Below are 19,305 nucleotides of genomic sequence, written 5' to 3' on the forward strand. Positions count from 1 at the left end.
ACACACCCTGGGATCCTCCTGCACCTACACACACTGCCTGGAGGCACCGGGCACTGCTCCCTCCCCATCCTGCCAGACCCTTCCCTCACCCCTCTGCTCTGGCCCCATCACAGGTTCAGGTCTGTCTCGGGGCACCCGCTAGAAGAGATGGGTTAGGGCTCAGCACAGGGTGGGGACAGGGGGTTACAGCAGAGTCACTGGGTGGAGAGGAGCTGCAGACCTAGACCTGCAGCCATGTGCATGGGTGATCCTGTCCTGCTGAGCCCAGAGATCAGCTATACCACTAGGTCTTTGGGCTCTTCATGTGCCCCTCAGCACCTCAGTTTCCCCAAGTGTTCCCACATCTCATGAAGCAGTGTGCAAGGCTAGAGGAGGCTTTGCCTCACCATCCTTTCCAGCCACCTCTCCAGCATCAGCTGGGGTCAGGAGCCAGACTAGTCCTGCTCCCATGGCAAAACAAGCAGGGTCTTGGGGGTCCCAGGGGCTCAAGCAGAGGCAGGAGGACAGCAAAGCTCTACCAGAGCCAGTGTTGCGTGCAGGGAGTGGATGCTTTGGCTCTGAGTCAGCTGGGCAAGAGCAGGGACTGGGGCCTGATGCTACGGGGATGGGATCCCACAGGTGAGGCGGTTCTCACTGAGGTTCTGCAGGACCCGGTCCCGCTCCAGCTGTGTGTCCCGAATCTTGTTCTGCAGCAGGATCAGCTTCTCCTCGTACTGGTGCTTCAGGGTCTGCAGGCGCCGCTGGCTGTTCTCCAGCTCATCAATCAGCTTCTGCTTGATCTCTATCTCGCAAGTCAGATCCGCCAGGTCGGCCTGGAAATTCACGGCTGGAGGCCAGTGGGGGACAGTCAGGCTGGGAGGGATGGGGGAGCATGGCTCCCACAGCCCCACTGAACCACAGCACAAGGAGAGGGCAGAGGGAGCTGATGGGAACCTACATCGCTGGGGAGCGGCAGCACTGCAGAGAGTGTTGGAGACTCCCTGCAGCAACTCTGGTGCTCTTCCAAGACCCCCAGAGGAGACACGGCTGGGGCATCCCAGCAGACCTTCCCTTCCCAGGACCAGAGCTTAGCACCAGGAGACACCAGCAAATGCACCCCCATACCCTAGGCTGCATGCATGGCTCCGCACTTTACCCTTCTCCTCTGCATCCGAGTCTGAGTCCACCAGGCTCTCTTCACTGGCTGAGTCCTCATCCTCATCTTCATGTCCATCTTCTTCCTCACAGCCACTCTCATCCTGTTCCTCTTCCTCCTAAGAGACAAGTGCCTAACCTCAGCTTGCAACATGGCCCTGCCCTTCTCTCTGCAGCTCTTCCATCCTGCAAACCTGAGCTCACCCCATAGTGATGGGCTGTAGCCCCCACAGCGGGACTCAGCCTCCTACACAGGATGCCCAGGGGCTGCAGCACCATTTCTGGACCCCCAGCATACGCTGTCGAGCAGCTCTGTGCCCCATCCATCCTTGCATCCAACCCCTCTCAGCTGAATAGCACTGCATTGCCCAACCCCCCTTCACCTACGCTTATTGAAACCAGGCCCAAAAAGATGTGGGCTCCTCGCTCCACAGCGGGGCTGACTGGGGAGCATCTGGCTCCCCCCTACTCTGGCATGGAATCCTCGGCTCCGTGACCCCTCCAGCCTGCTTTGCAGGGCCAGGCTGAGCTTGGTCCCTCTCCCACATGGGGCGATGACAATGGTCCACACCCGAACACCCCCCTCGGTATGAGGACAAAGCCCGTCACCTCTTCCACCTCGTTCTCATCCGTCTCCTCCCCATTGTCCTGCTGCAGCTTCTGCCGCTTCTTAAATGCTTCCTTCTCTGGGCTGGGGGAGAGCAGAGGGGTGCTTGTGAGTCCCAGCATGGGGGAGCCCAGGGATGGGTCCTGCCAGGGCCCCCCTCACCTCCTGCTTTTAGACCCTTTGGGGAAAACAGCCTCCAGGATCTTGCAGTGGATGAAAAGGAGACCAAGGGCAAGGCAGCACTGGGAGGGGAACCCAGGCGTCTGGGTTCTGTCTCGGTGCTCTGGCTTTAGCATGGATTGAGGAAGCAGGATACCTGACCCCACAAGGACAGACAGGAACTGACACGCAGCCTCCCCCTTCCCAACATCGCACAGCAGCTGCCTTCACCTTTTCCTCCGCTGCCTCCTCTCTTTCTTTTTCAGGCGCTCCAGGTCCTGCTTGGCCCGTCGGAGGACATCAGAGGCCTCTGTCTCCACCGGAGCAGCAGGGCTGCACAGGCCAGCCAAGCCAGATGCTGGGGATGAGCCCATGGAGTAGGGGGGCCGGGCAGAGACACGTGAGAGGCTGCGACGCAGAGATTCATTCATGGACTCGCTCTCCAAAAGCTTCGTCCTAGGGATTGGAGATTGCATGTGGTCAAAGAGGGGACATCCCACTGTCCCCAGAGGAGGGGATCTTGCCTGGTTTTAGGATGGTGTGAGCAAGGGACAGAGTCACCACAAAGCCATTCCCGTTTTTGTTGGGTCAGATGGTCAGGATGCTGCAAGACAGGGTCCCAGGACCATGCAAGACACTGGGATGGACCCAGCTTTGGGGGGGGCCAGCAGTCCCTGGGAGACACCAGGCACTCCCCGCAGGATCTCGCCCTCCATCAACAGCCACACAAAGGATGACAATGGCCAAAGCACTGCCTGGCACCAAGGCTGGGACTTGTACAGTCCCAGTGTAGCAGCAGTGTAGTCAGCTGCTACTCCATCAGGGCTTACAACTCACCCCGGTGATGCTGGAGGCACGGAGCTGTAAGCCACACCTAGGCTCAGGCCACACCATGGCACCCACCAGCCCGGGGACCCAGGTAACTCACCAGCCACAGTGCCCAGCTCACCTCAGCTCTTCAATCTCCCGGATGTAGTTCTGGATGAGGGTGCCAATGGCTTCATTACCGTCACCTGGAGGAGCAGAGGTGCAGGTGGATCAAGGCAAGACATGGGCTGTGTCACAGCACCCATCCCAGCTATGCTCACTGGGCTGACCCACCATGTCACGCTCTAGCCCAGCCTCACCTGCCTTGGCCAGCATCAGATTGGCCTCCTGGCTCATGAGGTGGGTGACCCTGCTGTTGATAGCATCGATGGCCTCCTGCATGGCCTTCACCCGCATGCGCAGGGTGCTGTTCTCCTTCTGCAGCATGGCGTTCTCGTGGAAAAGGTCACTGTATCTCTCCGAGCCATCCTCCCCAATGACCCGCTTGCCCTGTGAGAACAGGAGGGGAGTCCCTGAGTGCAGGGCAAGCTGGGACATGGGGACCCACTGCTGCATCCCTGGAGGCAGCCCCAGCCACCAAAGCAGGGGCAGGGACAAATCTAAGGACCAGGAAGGCCTGAGTTAAACAGGCGGAGGGTGAGAGATGCTTCAAGGCTTCTCCCTGCCTTAGCATCCCCAAGAGACTTGCCCAAGGTCCTGCCTGTGGCAGGGCAGGAAGGAGCTAAGCCCCCATCTCTTAAGCTTCCTGATCTCACTTAGCAATTACCCCCATCAACAGGGGCAGAGCATGGTAGGCAGGAGGGTCTTTCTTGCTGAAACCAGCCTAATTCAAGCAGGAGGAAGAGGCTTTCTGCTCCTGCCTCCATCCCACCTCTGCAGGCTCACTCGGCCACTCACCGCCTTGTACTCCATCAGCTCCATCTGCAGGCGGGCAATCTCGGCCCGCAGGGCACTGATCTGTTGACTTGTCTTGTCCTGGTTCACCACCACCTTGTTCTTGATGTTGCGAGCCCGGTTAGCATACTTGAGCGTGTTCAGGGTCTCCATGAAGTCCCGGTCAGATGGGCTCACGCAGGCAATCATGATGGTTTGGCTTGGGGAGGTGAAGGTCAGGGTGAAAGGACAGTTTCCCCCACCCTGCACCAACTCAGCACCTGGAAACCTGGGACCCAGCACAGGCCACATGCCCCCAGACACCCATACTAGGCCCTTCTGTGTTTTATAACCAAGGTATAAACTGGGTTCAGTCCCTCTAGACCCAGAGCACTGGCAACACCCCACAAGCAACACATCACACAGCACTGAGCAAATCCAACTCCTCCTGCCAGCCCACACATGCCAGGACTGCTGGGGAAGAATGGGCTCTTCAGAGAAGTACCCCCAGAGCAGGCAGGGAATTCAATCCATCCCATGCTGGGCAACACCACCTGCCAAGTCCTAGGTCTGCAAGAGCTTCAGAGTGTTTTGCACCAGCTAATTATGCCAAAGCTGGCTAATTGTGCCTGGGACTCATGAGGAGCCAAGTTCTTTACATTTGCAAAGTTATGCACTGCCTGCCAGGAGGCATCCCCTCCCTACCGGGCAATCCATGAGGCATTTGAGTCCTGAAATAGCTCCCATGTGGCTCCATAGACCCTCGGCCCTATTTGCAGGGGGACAGCCCCTGCAGTCCTCTCCCAGGGCTCAGCCCCAGCCTGGGACCCTCTTACCTGTTGCCCCCAAGGGAATCCTGCAGCAGGCGGGTGAGCTTGGAGTCACGGTAGGGCACGTGCACAACTTTCTTGCTCTGGTCTCCGAGGGCACTAATGACATTCCCCAAGGCCAGCTACCAACACAAAGGAAAGCCCCCCCCCCGCCAAGTTCAGCTCCTAATGAGAATACAGCTGTCATGTAGCCAGGACATCAGGCCTGGGGCATGTGCTGCAGCACAGGTTTGGGGTGCAAGAGGTGGAGGCACGGGACTTCCCTTGCCAGTCTCAGCATTCGCCCCGCCTTCCCTGGGCTGTGCCTCTCTCCCACATGCACCGAGGAGCAGCATCGAGCCCTGGAGTTTTTTTTAAGCTCAAGTTAGCAGACCTTGACCTTTTGGGGACTTGCACCCTTGTGCCCAGCTGTATCCCTCCCCATAGTCCTGCCCTCAGCAGCAGAGCTGTGCCCTCACCACTGGTATTTTGGATTGTGCATATTCCTGCCTACAGGACCAGGTAGCATAAACCCCAGCAGAGACAGCAGCAACCTCAACAGCCCAGAGCAGCTCCAAGCAGGACCCAAAGGTATCCCAGGCTCCCTCAGGCAGGCCCTGCCTCCCCCCTGCCTTTGCACACCGGTGTCCAAGGCCATACCAGTCCACAGTTGATGGAGATGCCTTCCTTCGCTCTCTCGCCAGTAGCACCTGTTCGCTTCAGCCTCTCTGAGCCAGCCAGGTCTACAAAGTGAAACTTGGCCGTGAGGGTCTCGTACTCGGTGGTGGGCTGGGCTCCGTCCAGGAGGCTGTTCACCTCCCCATTCACCTGCGGCCAGGCACAGATGGAGAGGGTCACCACCACAGAGCCAGAGCAGGAAGCAGCCCCCTTGGGTGCACTCAGACATCAGGAAAAGCCTGAGCATTCACCCTCTGCATCCAGCCCCTCAAGGATGGGGGAGAGGATCCCAACAGCGGCTTGCTCTGGGCCATCCCTTGGGCCAGACCATCCCTGCCTTGGATGGGGCTGCTCCAGGGCAGACCTCAGCTCCCATTAAATGCTAACCCTGGCTATGACTGGAAAGAAGAAAGATAAAGCCCTGCCTCTCTTTTCAAGACTTCAAACCCTCTCCCCTCTCCAAGGGACCCACACACATTGCCTGGGTATCAGATCCAGGAACAGCCCAGCCATGAGGCAGGAGCACATCTCACCAGCTCCGGGCGGGTGCACACTCTCATCTGGCATAGATGAATGGTGAAGATGGCATGGGACCGGGAGCTCTGCACATTCATCTGGGTGCTGGCGGTGGTGCGGGAAAGAGCCCCCTGTTTTAGGCACTGGATCAGCTGTAACAACATGGGGCAGGGAAGAACAAAACCTTGAAGCGCCCTTCTAGGGAGTCAGGAGAGCACCCTGCTGCAGCCCAGCGAGCATGCTGACCTCTCCCTGCCTCACCTCAGGGCTGCTCTGTCCCATCCTGGGTGAGATACCCCCCTTGCCTGGCTGTCCCCATGTAGCACATCCCTGGCTGGTGGGCACCCAGCTGCCATCCCTCCTCCATGTCTGCCCCATCCTGCACCTACCTCATCCTGCGAGCTGATGAGGCGCGACGTGACCCCCGTGGTGTAGATGCTCCCGCTGGCATCCTCATGGATTTTGATGTTGGATTTGCGGTGGCGTGCATCAGGGTCGCGGGCACTGTCAAACAGGTCCAGGATCTCCTCATTGTAGAGCTGAGCAGAGTGGAAGCAGGTGTGGGGTGAGTAGTAGTAAGCAGGAGGCTGCTAGAGCCCAGCACAGTGGGACTGAGAGGAGCTGCCCTCTGCCATCCTGCTGCTGCAGTCCTGAGAGCCAGGAGGACAGGGCGCACAGCTGGGGGTGCGCGTGTGTTCACACATACGTGCACACATGTGTGCTTAGGCAAGGCTGACCAGGAGACCTGGTGTGCATACAAGTGTAGGAGAGAATGCACAAACATGTGCATGCAGATAGGAGACGATGCACAGCCAAGCTCTGACCTACATGCATGGGTACCCAGCTAGGACAGGATGCCCATAAGGAATGGTGCATGTGTGCATACGTGTGCACAGGCATGCATACATGTACCCATCTGCTCCGCGAAGCTCTGAGCTGCAGTCTGGGTTGGTTCCAGCTGCCTGACCCTGTCCTGTCCCTGGCCCACACAAGCAGCTGTGTGGGAACCAGGACATTTTCAGAGCCCTGTCCCCAGAGCCTGAGCAGGCACCCAGGAACTATGCATTCCCCCAGCCTTCCTTGCTCACACATGGGAGCCAATGGAGCCCCTCTCCCACCATAGCTCCCTGAGGTCACCTCTGCCGGGTTGAAAGGGGACAAGGGGGACCAGGGAGGGCTGGACAAGCACGGAAAACCCTGAGGACCCAGAGCTGAGAGAGGATGCTCCCATTCATATCTTGACCCTGCAGCATCCTCTCTCACCCTGGGGTGGTGGGACATCCCTGCCCATCTGTCCCCCTGCCACCACCACTCAGTGCCACATATCACCCTCTCACACCCACGTCCCAGTGCAGTAAGCAGGGTCACCCAAGGACTGCAGGCTCCTGGCCAGCAGAGCAGATCAGGCTAATCTGTCCCTGGTCGCCCTGGGTGCAAATAGGCTCCCCGAGGTTTTAAACTGTGCTCTGACAGCCTGCTCCCAGGAGGAGAGTCACAGGATGGGGATCAGCAGGGCCAAATCCTGTACCAATGCCGGGACAGCAGGGTGGTAACCAGCATCTGATGTGGCCACGTGCCCATGCTGGCACAGGAGAGCCATTATTGCCACAAAACCCTCCCCGGATTGCCTGGATAAGGGTGGCTGTAGGACAGGTCTCAGTGCAAGAGCTCTGGGTTTCATGCCCATGCCTGCATGGTGGACCAGTAGGCAAAGCCCTTGACAGGCTCCAATGGCCTTTGTCACCAGGCCATCAGGCAATGGGGTTTTACTATCCCCACACTAACAAGGCCCTTGGAAAGCCTTCAAGATCCCTTAAGCTGGCAGATGGCTCCCCCCACCCTGGGGCTGCCAGTGTCCCACTGGGCATAGCTGGCCTGGGGAGAGCAACCATGAGCAGCTTTGAAACACAGCAGAGGAAGCTTCGCTCCCATCCTCCACCGCAGTCACCAGACAAACATCTCTGAGGCTATTTTGAGAGCCAAAACCACCAGGGGTCAGAGGTGGTGAAGAGAGAGAAGGGCTACAGGAAATCCCAGTGGCAGCTGGTATGACCCCATGCAGGGCCACTGCTCTGTCACCCCCAGGTGCCCCCTGGGGTTGTGCTGGACCTCTTGGTCTGCAGAGATGCTTCTTAGGATGGCCTGGGACATCCTCTCCCCAGTGTTCATCCTTCACACGTCCCAACCCCAGCTAACAGGTCACCCAGCTCCTTGGGGCAGTGTTGAGTCACCCCAAACTGAGTGGGAAAAACTGAGGCAAGGGAAACTAAACTGGACAGCAGAGGATCTCCTAGAGGGCAGATACAGGGGGCTGAGACGGAAAGGAAAGTGTGTCGCATAAGGTGAGGGGACACACATAGGGCTGAAGGCCAGTATCCGATCTGATAGCCTAGGGAAGGCAGGTCTATGCCCCAGCCCCAACAGGGTTAGGCAACCCTCCAGCAGGGAGAAAGCCTGACAAGGTTCAGCCCCCAGAAGGACTTCAGAACAGGCAGGAAATTGTCCCCATTTCCATCCCAGCCCACAGGTTCCCTAGAGCAGAGCCCCACAAGGCCGAGGATGCATGGGAAGACAGCCAAGAGTTCAGACAGGCCGAGTTGTGGGGAGGGAAGGATGTGGCCAGACACAACAGCACCATGGGAGCTAACAAGGGCTCTGCAGATGGAAAGCTGATTGGGAAGGATTTCTCTGGCAAGGAGGTCAGCTCTCCAGGCTAGGAGGTGACTTTGGGCACTGCTTCCCAAACAGTGGAAGAACCCAGATGTGATGGCCACCAAAGCCACGTGGAGGCAAGATCACAGCACAGGGCCTCTCTCTCTGCCTGCCTGTCTCTGGGCTGTACCCCAGATCGGGACACCAACCAGATAAAGTTTGTTCAGGAGCTCAGCTTTGCTCAACACCACCCTATGTTTTCTCACCAGGGCCTTAAACCAGTTCCCATCTTGAATTTCTTTGCACTTTCACCCCAGGACCAGCTCCAGGGAAACCACTGCAGACACACAAGGTCCACAGGCTTTCTGGGACAAACTTCTCCAGGGAAAGAAGCAGTTAATAGAAGAGACTTTTGAAATGGAGAGACCAAAGCAGATGCGGGAGAGGATGCAGTGAAGCATTCTCAAGGTCAAAGATGCAGCAAAGGACATGGGAAAAACCACAGCTCTTCCTCAAATCCCCACAAGAATGGCACTTTTTCCTCTCCTTGTTTCACTGGGAATGCTGGTCCAGACCCAGGGGAGCAGGTATGCCACTATCCTCAGCTTCAAACAGGAGTAAGCAAGCTCAGAGTCCCCTGAATCTCCAGGGACCACAGCATAAGCCTCTTCCCCATGGGGGGGTGTCCCTGCAGGCAAGAAGGTGCCACCCCAGTTTGTGACCATCGTGAAGTCAACAACATTCAGGTGCTTTGAGTCTCCTCTGCCCTGGCACACATCCCTGCTGCGGGGTCCAGCTCAGCCAGGGAGCAGCCAGGACATGGAGGACTCAAGAAGCCCAGGACACAGAGCTGAGCAAAGGACAGAGCAGGGCCAGAGTGTCACCCACCTCCAGGAACTGGGCGCTGACTTTGAACTCGGGTGCCGCCACACCCTGACTCTGTGCCACCCGCTTGCGCTCCTCGATGCCGCTGAAGAGGTGGCCGATGGCCCGCGGGATGATGCCCTGCTCTTCCTCAGAGATGTTCATGTCGAAGCCAGTGCCCATGGTGTACGTCTTCCCTGCACCAGTCTGTGAAGAGGCAGCAAGGGGGGAGCTGGCTGGGCCTTCCCAGGCTCAGCTCTGCCTGCTGCACCCCACACATCCCCCTGCAACCCCAGGCTCCCCAAACGCCTCTGCTGAGCCCCTCTGATCCCTACCACCACACCAGCTCCCATGTTCCCAGCCCTGCCTCCCTCTCCTCCCACCCAAGGCCACCCCCTGCCCCAGCTCTCACCCAGGCCAGGGACAACTCTCTGTCCCTTCAACATCCAGGACCTTATACACCTCCACCTTCCCTAACCTCTGCACGTGCCATCTCAGCATCTCCAGCACTGCAGGAGAGCCCAACACCCATGCCAGAGCCCAAGGAGACGCAGAGCATGTACCTGGCCGTATGCCAGCACGGTGGCATTGTAGCCCTCGAAGCAGCCTTCAATGAGCTTGCCCACGCACGTTGTGTAGATCTGATCCTGCCATGTGTCCAGGTCAAAGACAAAGTCATAGGTGAAGGCCTTGTCCTTCCCCAGCAGGACTTGGGGCTCGCCAGGCGTCACCGAGGTGCAGATGTGACATCCCTCTATTTTCTCTTTGGACAATTGGGGACGGATCCTGCAGTAAGAGAAGAGGGCTGAGGGCAGCTTTGGGGCTCACCACTGTCCCGAGGGACACGAGCCTGGTCCTGAGGATGTGAGCACGGCCCATGCTGGAGCCATGCCTGCTGGGGGCAGGGGTCCAGCAGCACCTCTGCCTGCAGTGTGGAGCAAACAGTGCAAGGGATGCTTCAGCTCCTGCACCCAGCAACAACCTTGATTCATTTGTGGCTGAGAAAAGAGGTTGGTACATCCCAAAGATGCCACCAGCCACCTCCACAGCCGAGGTGACAGGCAGGGCTGGGTACCATGGCACAGGCAGACGCAGTAATGACGTGCAGCCTGCACTTAAAACTGCCCTTGCACCAAGAGCTGAATACGGCCCATACAGGGCCAGCCAGCCTCCCCACGCCTGTGCTGGCTCATTTGCCACGCTGCCCCCGGCCAGGCAGCGAGCTCTGGGCTGCACGTAGACACCAATCAATACATCAAAGCAGCCTTGACGGGGACTGCCAGGGTACGGGCGGGCAGCCGGGATGTGCTGCAGCCAGCTGCACTCGCTTGCGAGGCAGCAAGATCAAAGCGCAGTTACAAAGGCTTAAAATTCAAAATGCAAAAACACGACGAGACAGTCCCAGCACCAAAACAACCATCCAAACCAAACCACCACCCAGCCCAATGGCTGTCCCCAGCCATGGACTCAGCAGATGGGAAGAGGACAGGCGAGGCTGTGCTGGGCTCCTGGCTCTGGCAGCATGCACGACCAACCCACCGCATCCCCACCCACCACACTCAACCCCTCCCCAAGAAATTTGGGTACAGAACGGCCAGACCCACGGCACAGCTCTGCATCAGTGCAGGCACTGGTGTGTGTTAGGGCTGCAGCAGCTCTAGTTTTGGTGGATGTGCCGGCTGTGGGAAGCTGGCTGGTCCCAGGGGACTCATGCAGAAAGAGGGAGTGCAGAGCCAAGTGCCATGGCAAACAGCTCTCATTAGAGCTAATGACTGCACATCTCCCCTCCCTGGGTGCCTCATAAACACAGCTATTAATTCCTCTGAAGCCACATCGCTGGCAAGCCGGCACAGCGACGGCAGCAGACACTTTGCAGACTGGAGCTCCTCATGAGCCACGGTTCCTCACCAGCCTCGCCAGTGGCAAGCAAAGCCTGGGAGGGCCAAAACCCACTGTGTTTGGGGGAACAGGGTGTCCCTGGTGGGGTGGGAGGCAGCACGAGCACCCCACTCATCCCACCAGGAGCCTGCACAGCAGACATGTGGGAACAGCTATGTACGTCCGTGGGTATATTTAGCTCAGCAGCCACAATAGAAAGCAGCATCTGATGTGCACAGCCCTAGACTCACTCCCTTTTGCCTTCCCAGGGTCCCACCCCCCTCCAGGAAAATTAACCCCAGCTTTAATTACTTTTTGACCAACATGAGGCACTACCCCCTCCCCTCCCCACCCCAGACATGCACAGCGACAGTGTCCCCGGGGAACAGGCAGAGGAACAAAGTGGAACCATGGTATTTTTGGAAAATTCTTTCCCTCTCAAGAAAAATGAGAACAGGGTTTTCAGCAAAAGATTTCTTTCTGCTCCCCGCCCCCCCCGCCGGTGATTAAAGATGTGCATGTGGATTTGGAAGAGAAGATAAGCAGCAGCGTTGGAGGGGTGTGCACACATGAATTTTCCATAGGGCATTTGGGGACCCACCTTGAGTCTAGCCATGCTGGGCTGTTCCAGCTCTCCACATGCCAACACCGATGTCTCCCCCACTCCCACTCCCCAAACCTCACTGCCCAGCCAGCTCCAAGCACCCGAGGGACCCCATCACTTGCCCTGGCTCTCACAGCCAGGGGACTTGCAGGGGCTGGAGAGGACCCAGGTGCCAGTCCTCAGTGTGCTCCCCCATCCTGTTCTGTCTCCCCAGGAGACTGAGGATGCGAGAACCCCCCAGGAAGGTCCTGCTCTCCAGGCAATTGGCCAAGCATCACCTGGGGATGTCCTTGGGAGCTGCTGCCAGCTGGTGTGCGAATACGACAGACCCACTACAAGGGGACAAGCAGAGCAGGAGGGCAGCGACAAGCAGCAGCAGCCACAGCTCCGCATGGGATGGCGCAGAGATGCCACCCAGCATCACAGGAGATTTATGTGGCCACCAAGAGACATTACAGAGGGTTTCTCTAGGCCAGTGCAGCTGCTCCTCCTGCTCCCCAGAGTCCGACTGTCCCAGCTCTCCCACATCAGGGGGTCCCATCCCTGCCCTCCCAGCAGGAACATCACCATGCCAGGCACTGGGCAACGTGAGACACTGATCGGGCCAGGCAGGTGTTCACGTGTAGCTCAAGTCATGCCTGGGCACCACGATACCTCCTCCAAACATGACATAAGCATCTGCAGAGCCAACATGGGCTCTCTCCTTGGACCTGTCCTCAACCCTGCCAGGTGACACTGGGGGAGCTGGCAGTGCTTGCCATGCTCTGCCTCAGTTTCTTTGCTCTGCAACAGAGATCAGCAACATTGGTGGTCATAAAGTCACCATTTGAGTGCGTTCTGACACTCCTTGTCCCTACCTCTACCAAAAAAGATGCTGGCCACATCCTGTCTGTCCATGGGCCCACAAGAACTGGGTGTGATGCTGTCAGGGCCCAACCTGCGGGCCAATGGAGCTGCTCCCTTACCTGCATGTGGACATAGTCAGCCAACTTGCTCTGCACCTGGTCATGGGCCACCAGCCAGAAGGACAGCTTGGTGCCCAGCACCAGGACCCATTGAAGAGCCAAACACCCCGGGGTGCCCTGTCATAAAGGGCTGGGACACCCACAGAGAGCCCAGCTGATCCCCTGAGAGCCCATGGCACAGGCTCCTATGGTTATGTGGCAATTAGGAACGTATCTGCTAAGCAGCAGCCAAAATAAACCAGGACTTAACCAGTGGGGTGCTGCCTCGCCAACCCCCCAGCTCAGGGAGGAGCAGACCAGAGCCCCAGCTCCACCAGGCAGCCTGTGTGCAGCCATCCCCACACTGGCACAGGGGACTGCTTCTCCTGCTTGAAGCCGGCGTGGGGAGGAGAACACAGGCTGTCCTGGGGCCTGCAAGATGATCAGCACCAGCACCAGCCCCATCTCCCTCCCGCCCATGCTGATAAACCAGCCTCAGCACAGGCAACACATCCAGGGTGGAGAGGGCCAGGAGGACCACAGTGGCGCCACGAGCCCAGCCGCCACCTCCAGCCCTCCCACACTCAGCTCACTGCGAAGGGGTGGTGACAGGGGACCAAGCACCCAGGACAGAGCTGCATGGTCCCAGCCAAGTGCTCCTGCCAAGCAAACCTGGCCACTTCCCAGCCCTGGGCACCTGACACATGGGGTTGGGAGGCAGATGGACACACAGACAGAGACAGAGGCACAGGCAGAGGTGGAGACTGCTCCTTCCCGAACCGGCAGCTCTCAGTGGGGCGATGACGGATAGCGCAGCAGGAGCCTGCCTGCTCCAGCTTCAGCATCCAAACCCAGCAGCACAAGGAGCATGTGTGCCAGGGAGAGCCTGCAGCCACACAGACACACAAAGAGGACCTCGGCTGGGAGCCTCTCCATTGCTCTCCTTCCCTTCCATGCCAGGCTGGCAGGCTGTGAAAGCACGGTCTCCACGGCTGGGCTGCCAGGGTGACTGAGCATCTGGGAGAAAGGGGGGAGCGGGTCCCACACCCGGAGGGACAGGGAGCTTCAGCGCATACACGGGTGTGCTCAGCGGCAAGCACAAAGACTGAGTTGTTGAGTGCCGCTGCCCTATGCCAGCGTTTGGCTGGAGCAGGGGGAGCCAAGTGAGGCTGGGAGCCAAGCACTGGGTGGGCACTGTGGGGCAGCCAGCTCTCACAGGCAGTCCTCGTAGGGTTGGCTCGGAGGTCCCTCCACCGCGGCAGGAGCAGCCCCTCTGGGAAGAGACCTGCCTGTCCCAGCATCTCAAGCCCTGCAACAAGTGGAGGGGATGGGGTTCACCACACTAGGCACAGCCAGTATCCCCATGTCAGGGCTGCATCCACCAGCAGACACCACCCAGCTCCCACTGTGCACCAAAGGGAGGCTGTTTCCTTGCACAGGAAGGCACAATTTGGGTCACATGAACTGCAGGTTCACGTCCTCATGTCCCCCTGCCCCCTCACCCGACTGTCTCAGTTTCCCGCCTCCCAGCCCATCACTATGGCAACCCCAAAGGGCTCCAGAGCATCCTTTGGTCCACAGCACCTTGCCAAATCTGTGGCAACACACTCCCATAGGCCTTCTGCCCACAGTGAGAGCCATGACATGCCCCCCCCCCCCCCCCCCAAACTGCCTGCACCCACAGCCAGGCACACGCCAAGCTCCCCCCAGCCCGCACCACCCTGCTGAGTCACAGCCACCCCTGCAGCAGGGCAGCCATCCCACCCGGAACAGTCCGGCAGGAGAGGATGGACATAGGGGCAGAGGGGATTCCAGCCCCCACTCAGGCCTGTAACCCAGCACCATCCACCTCAAATGGGGGCTGTCTCAGCTCCCCAGGGAGGCCAAGCACACACCCACTCACCAACATTTCTCAGCACTGGCAGGGTGTTGCAGGGCAGCTGCTCCAGATTGGGGGTGCCGGTGATGCCCCAGCTGCAGCAGCCTTTTGCTGCCTTTTATAACCTTGCAACTGCAGATGGGCAGAGCCTGCCCCGACTGCAGCAGGGAGCTCCCATCCCTCCAAGACCACTCTGGGAGGGAGGGTGGCTGCCTGCAGACCCTATGCAAGGAGCCATTCCTCTCCCCTCCCAAGGCTGGAGCTGAGGAGGCTGCCCAGCCAGGCAGGGCTGGTTTCCCAGGGAGCTGAGCCAGAGAGCCAGGAAGCAGCAGGTGGAAGAGCTCCATGGCATTTTCCCTCTCTGTGCCAGGCCCTAGAGGCTCAGAGCCACTTGCTCTTGTCCACCCTGTCCCACCTCCAGAGGGGCAAGGCTGCCCGCTGCAATGCTGGCAGCTCCGGCACCAGGTAAGGGGCTGGGGCACTGCCTCCCGCCTGCCTGTGGACACCTCTGCCAGTGTGGGCTGTTAGAGGTTGGAGCTGGCAGACCCCGACCAGCCATGCAGCCCAGCTGCAGTGGATGTGCCTGCCAACACAAGCAGGCTGGGCAAGCCCAGGCAGTGCCTGGCTCCACTCCCCACATTGCCCGTATTCATCCTTCTCCCATCCCCACTCCCTGCATCACCTCTGTTCACTCTGCTCCCATTCCTGCATCACCCCGCTCCTCACATCGCCCACATTTGTCCCATTTCCCCTCCCTACATGACCTTGCATTCACCCCACTCCCATGCCCACATTGCCTGTGTTTGCCCCCCTCCCATCCCCACATCACCTGCGTTCGCATGGCTCCCATCCCCACTCCCCCCATTACCCCCGCCCTGCTCCCTGCATCACCTGCATTTGCCCTGCTCACGCTCCCTCCAGCCTCCCCAGCATCAGAGCTGCAGGAGCATCTGCCAGATGGCCCAGACTCACACATAGCCCATCTGCCAGCCTCGCTACACCCTCTGCTCCCCCCATGTTTTGCTCCTGCCCTGCAATCCCACCCAGCAGCACAGGGCAGCCAGCAGGAGAGCAGCTCTAACATCGTCCTGTCCTCCCCTAGGACATCCTATGGGTCTAGGAGACCCCGGGCATTGCAAACCCAACAAGCAAGATGGCACATGAGTTTCAGTGTGGCAGTGTACGTAGCACTCAACCAGGCCAAGCAGCTCCCCAGGCAGGCGGGTGCTGCCAGCATTACCAGGGTAAGATCGGAGCAAAGTGCTCCAGGTTTTCCCATACCTCCAGGCTAGCACAGCAAGTGTGGGGCTGCCCACCCTCACCACCGAACAGCGGCTCCCCAGGCCTCAACTCAGTGTGGCTTCATCCCGGGGGGGCGGTCTGCCCCCTTGCTCAGGAAGGGATACCCCTGGCCCCATTCCCCCCTTGAGCACGGGGTCCCAGGAGAGGGCTGGCTGTTTGCACACAGGTTGCTTTGGACCCAAATCAAGACAAACTTAAGCATTTAATTACCACAGCAGGGAAGCAGCTCAGCAATCAGAGAAAATTGAATGAGGCTCCCTGGGGACTGCCAGGTCTGGTCAGCGAATGCTCCAATTAAGAGATATAGCAAGCCACCTCCTAGCAGGGGCAAGGACAACACAGGAAAGCACCAGGCTCAGCCTGCCTGTGGAGCCACCCACGCCCCACGATCACTGCCTGTGCTCCAGCCAAACACTACCAAAGCAGAGGGTGCCATGGCCAGCACGGCTGGACAAGCACCAGGGGCCAGATGGAGCTCCCTGGCTGCTGGGTCCCCACTGCCACACAGCGCTGGGCAGCCTGGGGACAGGCAGGTCCCCACAGAGCTGGGGTGTGCATGGAGGTGTGCTGGACATAGCTCAGTGGAGGGACACGCCTCCACCCCACATCCATCACCCTGAGGAAAGGACCCCAGCACAGATCCTCTGCATGGATGTGCTGGCTGTGCCCAGCTCCCGGCTGCCCAGCCTGCTCCCTGGCGGGGCAAACCCAGCTGTCTTGGACCCCAGACCCCACCGGCCCTGTCCAATACTCCTGCTCCAGGCTTTCCCTGGCTTAGCAAAACCTTTAAATCAGGCCTTGGCAGCCACCATGTGCTGCTTATTAGCTCTGGCAGGAGCACACAACTCTGAGTCGTGCCATCTGCTCTGCACTGAGACCCACCGCGGGTCAGGGACAAGGGATGTGCTGCCTACATGGGGACCCAGCACTTAGAGACACCCAGCCCAAGGCAGTGGGCAGAGAACAGCAGGGACCAGGGGAAGCACGGGATCATGCTTTACCCAGCCTAGAGGGGAGCAGGAGCAGACCGAGTTTGGGATCTCCTCCACCCCCATAAGCGACTGGCAATGCCATCAGCTCTGTGCTGGACCTGCCCAAGAGAAGCAGCTAGGAAACACCAGGAGGATGTTTGCAGATTACACACCCAGGACAGTCATCCACAAAGGGGTGCAGGGCTCCAAAACCCCAGGCGGGGTAGGCAGCGCAAGAAAACACACATGTGGCAGCACACGCGACTCAACGCACACCCCAGCAGGGCCCCTGGTCCCCTCTGACCATGAGGGAATGGCCATGAAACCACTAGCTCAGCAGCAGCGTCAGCAATTACTGGAGAGCAATAGGAAACCATAGTTTGCCAGGAGATTCTGGGCCAAATGAGCCATCAGCCTGACCCTGTGGGGGCACAGAAATGCCATGGGTCCAACGGAGACAGATGGACACACTCCCCCTCCCAATTCTGCACCCCAGTACTGAGGCTCCCATTTCCTCCCACGCCAGTGAATCACACCCACAGGGTCTCTCCCTTTCTCAGGTGCCCCTGTGAGGTCTCCATGTCCCAGTCTCACCGCAGTACTCCAGTATGCGGGTGCACTCATACTGGAGATAAGGCTTTCCCTGCCCCCAGAAAGCAGGCATGCCTGCAGCCCTCCAGCACGCTCTGATTGCCACTGGAAAACAACCTGATCTTGGCAGAAGATGCTGCAACCCCAGAGCCCACAGGGACATCTGGAACAACTTGCCTGCAAGACAGGAGAGTGGGTAGCATGAAAGAGGTGCTTTTCCACGCCCCCCCCCCCCAAAAAAAATCCCAAGCCCTTGGCCAGCAGGATGGGGGATGCTACAAAGCACCCACGAGTAAACCTGGTCCCACAGCTGGGAAGGGAACAGGCACCTTTTGCCCTAACATCCTTCTTGGGCAGGTGCAGCATCAAATAATAGATGAGCAGAGACCACAGCGGCGTGGCCCAAGAGACCCCCTCCTCCTACTGCAGGCAGGGGCCAGGTTGTGCCTCCCAGCCCTGCAACACTGGGCCAAGGAAGTGCCCTTGCTCAGTGCTTGGAGGGCAGAGAGGTAGGCAAGGACCAGGAGCCCAGCTCCAGCCTTTCTCCCTCAACACAATGCCTTTCCTCCTTTGCCAGCATTGCGCATCTCCTCCCAGACCAGTGCAGGGATGGAGACATTCCACTCCTGCCACCCAAGCAGCATGCCCCCAGCACACCCACAGGGCTCTGCCAATGGGATATTTGGGTTATTATACCCAGCAGTGCAGAAGCTCGCATGAAGCTCACGGGATCCTTGTGACTTCTGTGGAAGAGTGTGCCGAACAGACCTGGCACATCTTACCCTGCCCCACTGCCTTTCTGCCCCTGGCACCTCCATCCCTCTCCCCCGAGCACTCATACCTGGGTCCTTGGGCTCCAGCACTCAGATGTGCCCCAGGCTGTGGCGCAGGAGGAAGGAATAGCCCGGGAAAAGTTGGAGGCAGTTTTGTGCCTGGTGCTAAAGGTCAGGCTGCACCGCTCTCTGGGGAGGGGACTGCGAGCCTGTGGGGCCCTAACTGCAGCAAAGCCCAGGGGCAGGGGGGCAGAAGGACCTTTGTTAAATCTTTCGGCCCTGGGGAGGGCCAGACTGGTGCAGAAATGGTCCTTGGGCCACCCCTGTGCCAGTCTCCAGAGCTTTGTCCTTGGTGCTGGCCCAGACGTTGGACTGGTGACGCTGGGAGAACAGACCCAGAGCTTGGAGGGGGGCTGCTGAGCCACCCCCCTGGACACTACAGGGGCACCAGCCGGTGCATGGGCAGGTGGGCAGGGAGGTGTTCACAGCCCCGTGAGGTTATGTGGGGTGGGGAGACCATGGGACAGGGGACCTTTGGGCCAGGCTCAGCTACAGCAAGCTTTGACAACACCCTCCCCCCCCATGTCCTGGCCCCAGGGAGCTGCAGAGGAGGGGAAGGGATTTCACTGGGATCCCTGGGACCTCGGATTCAGCCCCAAACCCTCTGTTGGAAATGGGGACAACAACTGTGTCCACGTGAAGCAGGGCAGAGGGGCAGATGCCAAGTGGGATGAGGCTGCCAGCCACCCCAGCCTCACAGCAGTGCAGAGCCAGTGCAGGGGGACACGGGGACATGACAGGGCAGCACTGGACCAGCTCCCGGTCTGCCTGGAGGAGAATAGGTGGCAGGAGGCCGGTCACCTTCCTTCCCACCAAGCTAAAGCAGAAACCCATCAGCATCTGACCAGAGTCACCCTGCGGCATGCTGATCTCCTGCAGCAGAGCCTGGCAGCAGCTGCCCTCACAATCCACCACATCACAAACCTGCCAGCTGTTTAACCAACGACAGGGACTGTTTTGACAGCCGCCGGCAGGAAACAGCCCCGTGGGACCACCGGGGCTAGCTCCTCCTCCCAGCAGGAGCAGCATGACAGCCACTCGGCCAGGGCTGGCTCCTCAGCACCAGGCTCAGCAGAGATATCGCCTTCCCTCTCTGGGGGCCAGGAGCTATGTTCCCGACAGCTTTGTTTAGGGCTTCATCTCCTGCAGTTTTCTCCTGCCCCCAATTTCACTGCTGGTGCAG

The 19,305-nt window shown here is 59.2% G+C and overlaps 1 protein-coding gene across 5 annotated transcripts in view; it reads right to left on the reverse strand.

The window, feature by feature from the left end:
* Positions 1–19,305, reverse strand: part of KIF21B (kinesin family member 21B) — a 43,115-nt gene that overhangs the window by 17,892 nt on the left and 5,918 nt on the right. For all 5 annotated transcript variants that reach the window (XM_069771255.1, XM_069771252.1, XM_069771254.1 and 2 more), the window contains exons 2-14: positions 9,684–9,906; positions 9,145–9,327; positions 5,994–6,143; positions 5,622–5,756; positions 5,071–5,238; positions 4,438–4,553; positions 3,626–3,821; positions 3,028–3,217; positions 2,850–2,913; positions 2,132–2,356; positions 1,744–1,825; positions 1,136–1,253; positions 635–826 (exon numbers count right to left, since the gene is read on the reverse strand). In XM_069771255.1, the coding sequence (XP_069627356.1) occupies positions 635–826; positions 1,136–1,253; positions 1,744–1,825; positions 2,132–2,356; positions 2,850–2,913; positions 3,028–3,217; positions 3,626–3,821; positions 4,438–4,553; positions 5,071–5,238; positions 5,622–5,756; positions 5,994–6,143; positions 9,145–9,327; positions 9,684–9,906 (2,042 nt within the window). The remainder of the gene's footprint in view (positions 1–634; positions 827–1,135; positions 1,254–1,743; positions 1,826–2,131; positions 2,357–2,849; positions 2,914–3,027; positions 3,218–3,625; positions 3,822–4,437; positions 4,554–5,070; positions 5,239–5,621; positions 5,757–5,993; positions 6,144–9,144; positions 9,328–9,683; positions 9,907–19,305) is intronic.

The sequence above is a fragment of the Haliaeetus albicilla genome, chromosome 26 (genome assembly GCF_947461875.1).
Source record: "Haliaeetus albicilla chromosome 26, bHalAlb1.1, whole genome shotgun sequence".
Classification (NCBI taxonomy): Eukaryota; Metazoa; Chordata; class Aves; order Accipitriformes; family Accipitridae; genus Haliaeetus; species Haliaeetus albicilla.